This window comes from Octopus sinensis, linkage group LG14 (genome assembly GCF_006345805.1).
Source record: "Octopus sinensis linkage group LG14, ASM634580v1, whole genome shotgun sequence".
Lineage (NCBI taxonomy): Eukaryota > Metazoa > Mollusca > Cephalopoda > Octopoda > Octopodidae > Octopus > Octopus sinensis.
The window spans coordinates 387,971-397,970 of NC_043010.1; the positions used below are offsets into that span (position 1 = coordinate 387,971).

At 38.4% G+C, this 10,000-nt stretch overlaps 1 protein-coding gene and 1 long non-coding RNA gene across 2 annotated transcripts in view; both read left to right on the plus strand.

Annotated features, from left to right (window-relative positions):
• LOC118765868 overlaps positions 1-10,000 on the plus strand; it is a 47,922-nt gene that overhangs the window by 22,671 nt on the left and 15,251 nt on the right. The window contains exon 2 of the long non-coding RNA XR_005001764.1: positions 4,309-4,585. This is a non-coding gene — a long non-coding RNA (uncharacterized LOC118765868). The remainder of the gene's footprint in view (positions 1-4,308; positions 4,586-10,000) is intronic.
• LOC115219151 (gastrula zinc finger protein XlCGF26.1-like) lies at positions 4,891-9,635 on the plus strand. Its single transcript, XM_029789255.2, has one exon. The coding sequence runs from the start codon at positions 6,252-6,254 to the stop codon at positions 8,211-8,213; it is 1,962 nt and encodes a 653-aa protein (XP_029645115.1). The 5' UTR covers positions 4,891-6,251; the 3' UTR covers positions 8,214-9,635.

A 10,000-nucleotide genomic window follows, 5' to 3' on the forward strand; every position in this document is an offset into this window, starting at 1 on the left:
TCTGCTTAGCTTGCCAGAGTGGCTATCCGGGCATTTGAGGGCATATCTGAGAGGGCCACTATAAAAAGCAGTGGTCCCAAGACAGTGCCTTGTGGAACACTGCTCACTATTTGTGTGTTCATAGAGGTGGCTCCATTAACCACTACTGCCTGGCTCCTATCTTTCAGGAAGTCATGCAACCACACTCCAAGTTTTCCAGCTATGCCGAGGTCACGTAGTTTGTGGCATATCATACCATGATCCACCTTGTCAAAAGCTTTTGCAAAATCAAGGTAGATTACATCCACATTTGATTTGTTGAGTAACTGCCTCAACATCCAGTCATAATGTTGTAAGAGCTGGGTCAGGCAGCTCCTACCTGGTCGAAAACCATGCTGGGTATCACTCAGCAAGTTATTTTCCTCAAGGAATGCGATTAGTTTCTTTCTGACTATCCGTTCCATGACTTTGCTGATGTGTGAAGTCAGAGAGATAGGCCTATAGTTTTTGGCATCTGCTCTACTTCCCCCTTTATGTATTGGGCATATTATTCCCTCCTTCAGGTTGCTTGGCAGTTTGCCATTCTCAAGAAAGCTCTGGAAGAGAATCTTGAGGAGTTTTGCCAGGGCATGCTCACACGCTTTGAGGAGGATGGCTGGGAAACCATCTGGACCAGCAGCTGAGTTTGTGTCCACTTCATCTATGGTTAGTAGGACATCTTTTTCGCTAATGTCAATACATTCTATTGTAACCGCCTCGCTGGTTATAGGTGAGGCGGCAAAGAAGTCCACTGGTTCGTTCACTTGTTTGTGTTCCAACGGGGTGGTAAAGACACTTTTGAATTGGTCATTCAGCATCTCACTGATCTTAGTTGGACTGTCTGTGAGGGAGCCATCCTTTTGGAGGAGGGGTCCTATCTTGTAGTGCACTGAGACTGTTTCTTTTGCGTAATGAAAGAAGGCCTTTGGGTTTGTTTAATATTTTTTATAACCCAGGCTTCTTTGTCTGCTTTCTCCTTCACATAGGATTGTTGCAGCCTTTTTTCGATCTCCATCAGCGTTGTTTTTAGGCGGGACGTTTCGCTACTTTTAGGATGTTGGTTGAGGTGATTTGCAACCTTCGTCCTCTCATGAGGATCTTCCTGTCTCTTGGAATCTTGCTCCTATTTGTTTTGGCCTTGTGCTCTGGGACATATTTCTGGCATACAGCTTGCACAGAAGGCATGAAACATTCTAGTTTCATGTCAATGTCTGGTGTGGTGAGACATTCCGGCCAGTCCTCTCTGAGGATCTCTTTTTGGATCGATTTCGAATTTGCTTTGTGGAAGTTCAGATTGGAGAGATTTCGGGTGCTTCCTTTAGGCTGTATGTCTCTGGTTACTTTTGGCCCAAACATAGACAGCTCTATTATGTTGTGATCCGAAACTGATCTTCAAACTTGCCTATGTGATTTGGGGCATCCGGTGGGCAATATGTATTGCATATGACTATATTATGTTGTCTTATGTATACAATTAAAGTGTCACATACCGAATTTGAGTATGTCATCTAGACCTGGGGTGTGAGGTCATCTCGGATGTATACAGCAACTCCACCATGGCTCCTTTCCCGTCTGTCTGTTCGCAGTATGGCATAGTTTGGTATGTGTACTTCTGCGTCCTCTATATCAGGGCTGAGGTGAGTTTCCACAAGTGCTATGCATAGGGCTTGATTGCATGCAGTAAGATCTCTCAGGAAAGAAATTTTGTTTCTATTTTGATGCAACAGGCCCCCAATATTTAGTAAAAGTATTGGGGTGGCGGCTGTGCAGGCGTTAGGGGAGGCCATCCCGTGTCTGTTGACTGTGGTGGTCTTGCATAGTGGTGGGCAGGGTTCCTTCTCTGTGCTTGGTGTAGCCAGGTTAGCTGCCGGACAATTCTTTGCGCCATGCACAAAAAAGACTCTTGCTCAGCTGCTGAGTTGCGCAGAACATCTGAGGAGTGCACTTCGTTTTTGAAAGTTTTCCTGGGAGACATTTCTTGTGTTCCCTCAGTAAAGCTCTTCTCTTTGAGTCCCCTGAAGTTCTGGCGGGGTGTCGGGTGGGCGAACTGGCAGTTTTTGCCGTCCTCACCATGCCAACATTTGCCCCGCAGGTAGAACTTACAGGTTCTTCGGTGCCTTCCAGATTTCTTCTTTCCTGAAGTGTACTGGGGGGCATTGGATCCTCCAGGGGGTTCCCTGCTGTTTGTGTCGGGGGTTGGGGTTTCAGCTTTGGTTGTTTTGCCTTTTCCCTCCCTATTTTTGTTTTCGGTCCTTCCTTTTTTCTTCTGTTTTTCTAATTTCTCATTTCTTTGTAGGACTACTGGTACAGGGGGGCTTCCGGTTTCTGCTCCCTTGGCTCCCCTATCCTTCACTACCTGGTCGTTCACCTGGGTAGGTGATCCATTTTCCTGAGGAACCCCTGGATCACAGAGACTTCCAGCTTCCTTCTCTTTTTTGTCTTCTTCATCCTCATCAGCCTTGCCACAATAATTTTCAATTATGTTATCCAGTGTTTTGATGTGTGGTCTTATAAGCATGTAAGACCGGATAAATTCACCTTTTTCCTGTTCTATCTAGTCAATGGTTCTATGAAATCCATTGTTCTTTAGCTCGACAGTGATGATGTTGTTTGGCGGATCGCCACTAGCAATCGTCCATGCTCTGAGCAGAAGATTTAACTCTTTCTTTTCCCACTTTGGTGCCATCTTCGTTTTGAGGTCCAGAGGGGGAGTAGAGGCTACAGAGGTAATGAGGAATAGAGAGAGATAGAGACGGAGAAACACAGAGGGGGGAAATAGGGAAAGAGAGGAGGAGATAGGAAGGAAAGAGAGAGGTGCTATGAAAGAAATCGAGAGGGTGATAGGAGGAAAGCAAGGGGGTGTGGTGTTAAAGAGATAGAGGAAGGTAGGGGAGGGGAGAGGAGGGGAATAGAAGGAGAGACAGAGTGAAGGAAAAGAGGGGAAGAGAAAGAGAAACAGAGGGAGGGAGAGGATAGCAAGAGAAAGAGAGACAGGATGAAGGATGTGAGAGAGAGGGAGAGACGGAGTGAGAAGAATGGGCGAATGAGAAGTATATGAGAGAGAGGGTGAGGTGACGAGAGGAGAGGTAGATGTGAGATGGAAAGGAAAGAGAAATGAGAGAAGAGGAGGATATGAAAGGGAGGAGGAGAGATGAGAAAAAGAGTAAGATATGCAAGAGAGAGGGAAAGGGTAAGCATAAAGAGAGATAAAGGAAGGGAGAAAGGAGCTGGAAGTGGGGGAATATATGTAAGGGAGGAGAGAGGAGGTAGAAGAGGGTGAGGAAATGAAGGAATTATTTAATTCTAAACTAATTACAGGAAAATAAACATATGAAAAGAATTTTTTAATATTAGTTTTATAGAAATGAAATTAAAGGTAGATTGAAAGCGAAACAGAATTCGAAAGAAAGTTATTCTCAGAATGTAAACAAAGATGGCATCGTAAATCGTAACTGAGATGTTAGCTTATATTAAAGGAAAATAAAAGATTAATAATCAAACAACTGGAAGCGATACTTATCGTAAAAGGTACAGTTCAAACCCTCGTGCTTGTACGAAGAAGTTTTCTTTCACAACAGAAAAGAAAACAATTCTTTTTCCTTCTTACATTTAGCTGGAGATAAATTAAAGACTTGCCACCACGTGCTTTTATGGCGAAGAATCTAGCATGCGTAACTAACTTTACCGTATTATATTTGGCTTCAAGCGAAATATATTACGTTTTTAATTAATGTATTTTTAATTAATGTATTTTAGTAGATTTTATGAGTTAACAAGTTCTACGTTTTGTTAGTTTTAGTAGATTATTTCATTGATTTATGCAAACCTTTTTGTTTTTTTCACAGAGCAAAAGCAAACACGTCTTTCCTCTACAAAAACCGGAAGTATATATCGATTTTTGTTCCTCGGTTTTTGGAAAAACTGTGAAGAATTAGTGCCAAAATCAGATTAGGAACCACAGCTCTAGACTCATTTCATATATAAATGTCCCTTAGAATTATTGAAGTGTTATGTTTCTGAAATTCTATTTGTACAATGGAATTCTGTAATGCAAAGACTCATTTTCTCATTGATTTCTGTCTGTTTTGAGTCATAGAATCCCATGTTCTGATAAGATTTTCAGGAATACAGCACTTCCATAACATGGCAGATGCCTATATTGAATGAAACTCTTACTTACAGGAAATTTGGCAGGAACGGTTTAGTTCACTACTGTTTTTTACTTTATCCTTATATTATCTGTGGAGCTGTATTTTAAAAATAAACCATTTTTCCCTTCTATCTTTTCAGATTTTCAAAGAATTATTCTGTGACATAGAGTATCATGACAGTTCTTATGAACTAAGGGAATAGCATCTGTCCTTCAACATGGAAATACTGATAACACCAACCTAAATATTTCATAGAAATATTTCTTTTTTTTTGTTACATTCAAACACACACGTTACATGCATACATACATACATACATACATACATACATATCTTCTGCTTTTCTCTATCTTTTGTATTCTTCTTCAATAACCATTCAGGCTGCCGTTTCACTGATAAAAGATATAGATTTTTAAGTAAGTGAAATTAAATACACATTGCTGACTTGTCTTTATGTAAGTGTCTTAATATTTCATCAAATGTGTCTGAAAAATCAATAACTGCCCTTTATATATATCTCTTCTGTACACTCCCGCCTCTCTTTATTTACCCAATCTTTCTATCTATCTATTTTTCTATGTACCTAATCTCACTCCTCTATCTATCTGTCTAGCTAACTAGCTAGTTAATCTACATTATCTATCTATCTATCTAATCTACATTATCTATCTATCTATCTATCTATCTAATCTACATTATCTATCTATCTATCTATCTATATATCTATCTAATCTACATTATCTATCTACCTATTTATCTATCCCTTTTCTCTTATATATTTATATATAGAAGATTATATCTCTGTATCAGTGCAGTTGGATATGTTGTGAATAGATTTATGCAAAAATAAAAGAATAAAAAAAATTCTCAAAACCAAGGAAAGCAAAAGGAAGGTTCTTTTATTCCATTAAAAAACAAAATCAAACAAAAAAAAACCTTTCCCTTAACAAATAACATTTAAATCACAGTAGGGAATGGCTGCTGTCAAATTCACAAGCAATAATTTCTTGAGAGGAGATGCTTAAGATTAGGAGACATCCCAAAATGTAAAAAAAAGTAAATGTAAATAAAAAAAAGAATAAGGAGAGGTAGAGCAAGAACTCTCTCCCTACTCTTTGAAAAAAAAAAAAGAAATATATACAAGGAGCAGAACATAAATGAAAATCAGAATAAAAGAGAAATATATAAAAACGGAAAGAACAAGAACAAAAACGCCAGAATCCTCTGCAGTTGGAAGGGAGACAATTCTGGCTTAACTTAAACGTTTGAAAATTTTAAGTTTTTGTTGGCTTTTTGTTTTTTTTAAACGAAGAAATATCAAAAACGAAAAAATGTCTTCTATCATATTATATTGAATCAAAGGAAATTCATACATTTCTAATTCTCTTTTAGTTTCCTAAAAAAAGATACGAAAAGAAAAAAGTCTGCCTCTCTCTCACTCTCTCTTCTTCCAAATAATGACTGAACAGTTGCTAAGTATATCCTTTAATGTATCTTAGCAAGTGTTTAGCCCATTGCTATGTACAAAGAAGGAAAAAAGTAAAATACAAAACAAACAGGGACAAAAACCAAACCAAACCAAAGAAACCAACCCTGATAAATGATTCACGTTGTCTTTCCTACAACGTGTAATACCAACATGGATCAGACAAAAACCTTGCAATAGTGGCCTTTGTTTTTTTTTGTTTTTTTTCTTTTGGAGTAAGAAGAAAAAGTTTGAAATATTTTTTTAGAAACAAACTTCAATATATTCAGCTGTAAACAAATTTATTTCTAAGAAGAAAAAAAAAGAAAGAAAAGTAAAATAAAAAAATAAAATAAAAAGGAATTTGAAGAGGAAAAAAATAATTTCTTATATATTTCTAATATAAAACTGAAATATATTGTTTCTGAATGAAATATTTGAAATATTTCTATTTTTGTTGAAAAGTACTTGAAATAAATTAGAAGAAAGAATATCATCTTGTTTAACTGCAGAGTAAAAACAGTTTGATAACATATACTGCTACTACTACTACTACTACTACTACTACTACTACTACTACTACTACTACAACTACTACTACTACTACTACTACAAATATGTTTCCTGTACAGCCAATCTACTCAATGGGGAAACAGTTTAATTTCGACTTCTATGGCAAACCTGCTTTCCCAGCAAATGAACATTTGAAAAGCTATGAAAGTGTTTCCCATTTGTCTGATAAATCATTTGGTTTCGACCTTTGTTCGAAACCACCCAATCACAACAACAACTCTCTTGCCATGAAAAATCATGGCAAGAAATCTATGAACAACTCTTCTTCAGAGTCAATGTTAACTCATTCTGGCAACAGTGAGTTACCAAACAGGGAGGGCTGTAACCATATCGGTAATAGCAATGTTGGAAACAAACCCTTTAACTGCACTGTTTGCTGCAAGAGTTTCAGCCAGCGGGCAAATCTCAACAATCATGAACGTGTGCACACTGGGGAACGGCCGTTCAGTTGCAGTTTCTGTCAAAAGTCATTCAGCCAGAAGGCTAACTTGAAAAACCATGAACGTGTTCACACTGGTGAAAAGCCTTTCAGGTGTCCATTTTGTGAAAAAACCTTTAGCCAGCGAGCTAACCTAAGTAACCATGAACGCATTCATACTGGCGAGAAGCCGTTTGTATGTCATGTGTGTCAAAAAGCATTCAGCCAGAAGGCAAACTTGAATAATCATGAACGTGTTCACAGTGGCGAGAAACCATTTAGCTGTACCTTTTGTGGTAAGGGCTTCTCTCAACGCGCTAACCTTATTTCTCACGAGCGAATTCATACAGGCGAGAAACCATTTGTGTGTGTTGTGTGTCGGAAAGCTTTCAGTCAAAAAGCAAACTTGCATAATCACGAACGTATTCACACTGGTGAGAAACCCTTTAATTGTCCATTCTGTGGCAAAGCTTTCAGTCAAAAGGCGAACCTTGTCAACCATGAACGCATCCACACTGGCGAGAAACCATATCATTGCGAGACGTGTCACAAAGCTTTCAGTCAAAAGGCCAATTTACATAACCATCAACGTATTCACACTGGAGAGAAACCATTTCATTGCGATGTGTGCCAAAAATCTTTCAGTCAGCAAGTCAATTTGAATAACCACGAGCGTATACACACAGGGGAAAGGCCTTTCAAATGTAAGATATGTGAGAAAACATTCTCTCAAAAAGCCAATCTGCACAATCATGAACGCATTCACACTGGTGAGAAACATGCTAGCTGTGATTCATGTCCAAAACTGTATGGTCCTCATGGGAAACATAAGGATCCCTGTTCCTCTCATGGACCAGGAAAGCCATTTGATTGTTCATACTGCGACAAGGACATGACTGCAAGAAACAGTATGAACCCTCACCAACCCCTATCACCAAATGTAAAACCATTTGTCTGTCCATACTGTGGCAAAGGATTTTGTGAAAAATCTAATTTGAATATCCATGAGAATTATTGTCCTCAGAAGAGACTTTCTCTCAAGCATGCCTTAAACAACAGTAGCAGCAGTACCATGACTACCACCACCACTACCAACAACAACAACAACAATACCGGTGGTAGTAGCAACGGTAACAACAACAGCAACAATAACAGGAATGGTGAGAATTTCCATGGACAACAAGGCCACAACAATGATGCGACGCCACATCATACAGATAAACAGATGAGTTGTGATGGATACAAAGCGAAGAATTACTCACCTCGAACAGGCACCATGAAAGATGGTGGTAAAGACACGGTGTCAGCCCAGAACCCATCTGTTGGCAGGAGCGATGGAGGTTCCTCCCTCAGTCAGTCACAAATGGGAAGAATTCCGCCATTGAACATACCATCGTCCAGAATAGGTTCCTCGTCGTGTTTCCCCCAGATGACAGCCGGATGGGAAAACAACTACAGCTGGTCCAGAACATTCCCTATGGCGCCACCACGTTGGGGCCAGAACTGGGCAAATGCAGCCGGTATGCCTCCATTGCAGGCACCGTTAACTTCTGGAATCCGATCACACAAGCCTCGTGAACAGAACTAGCTCCTCCAAGATTGTATATACCTGTAGACATTTTACAAACAAACACGTGATTGAACGAACAAGGAAAGACAGACAGACAGATAGCTAGAAAGAAACATGACTATGAGGTATGGCAATGCTCCAGCATGGCCACTGCCGACTGGCTGGAACCAGTATAAAGAGTATTTTATTTATAAAGTACCTAGTTAACTCTCTCTCTTAAAAACCACCCTGAAGAACAACAGCAGCAACAACAATTATTATAATAGCAGCAGCAGCAAGGAAAAGCAGTGATGTGGGTCGAGCAGCAGACTAGATTCTTCACAGTATTTAGTTTGTTGACATTACTTTTACACTCCTCGTGAAGATGAGGATGGGGGAAGGGTAAATGGGGAAAGAAACGGGAGGGGGGGTTGATAAAAGAAGTACCAATAATATATATTATATCATTATGCGATATGGTGGAGTGGAAGAGGTGAGTCGGGTCATTTCAGTATACAACAAACCACACCCGCTCTTTCTTCTCACCTCTCACAAAAAATGGTTTTCACTTGTGCCAAAGGCAGAAACCAGTAACAACTGTTACAGCAGCAACTGTGACAACAACAACAACTACAATATACATCATTGAGACAATTTATTTTGCTTTTATTTTATATTTATATATTAAAAAAAAAACACGGAAACCCTAATGATTTCTTACATAGATGTGACATCAGATTTGTAAAGAGGGAGGGGGGAAAAGGACTTAGGGAGAAGGGGCTTAGGGACAGTGGGGAATGGAGATGACAAGTGGTGACATTGATGCATTTTCTCTTGAGATACCAACCATGGAATAATTTGTTGCATAGATTTATAAGAAAACAAAAGCCTAATATTTGTTAAATTGCTTAAGGTTCTCAAGAAAGGCTCAAATGTCTCCTAAATTCATTGAAGGGAAAGCAAATGGTGTAGAGAGGAGGAAAATATTTTACAAGGCAAGTCCCTTTCCTTATTATACTGCTGACGATGCTTTTGTTTTGAGAGAAGCATAAATGAATGTCTCATAATTTCATTTAATTGTATTAATATAACGCCTAAATTATCAATATGCAAAAAAACAAAGAGTTTTTTTTTCAGCTTACTTAATAAGTCTGGAATATTTATGAGTTAAGAAAAACAAACAAAAAAAAAACCCAAAATATAATTTTTCAGACATATCATAGCAATGTGGATAGCATTTTGGATTAGTTTTGATATTGTCAGAAATCAACAATAGCGAACACCTTGATGGGTTATCTAAAAACTCATTCAAAATTCATTCATTTTGGGAGCAATTTTTCAAGTACAATCTGTGAAGAATGCTGTGCTACTACTGATAAAACTTTAATGAATGTAATTGGCATCGAATATTTAATATTTGCAGCACAGTAGCAAAGTTGTAACAGTTTAAAAAAAAATTTTCCATGAAGATAATCAATCCTGCTTCATTCATACATACACACATACATACATACATACATACATACATACATACATACATACACATGCATACATACATACATACATACATACATACATACATACGTACGTACGTACATACATATGTTAAGTGAAATGACAAATAACTGAGAGTTTCTTACAAAAAAGGGGAGTTTAGTACTCTTTACATATTTTAGCCACAAATGTCCAAAATCAAAAGTGGAAGCAGCAAAGAAATCTTTTCTAACATGGTCAGATCTTCATAGTGAACATTTTTTTTTTTTTTACTCTGTTTATGTCTGATGATGGGCTTTTGTGCCTGAAACATATAAAGGTTTTTTTAAACT

Coding starts and splice junctions, on each gene's coding strand:
- LOC115219151 (XM_029789255.2), top strand. CDS start 6,252: ATGTTTCCTGTACAGCCAATCTACTCAATGGGGAAACAGTTTAATTTC.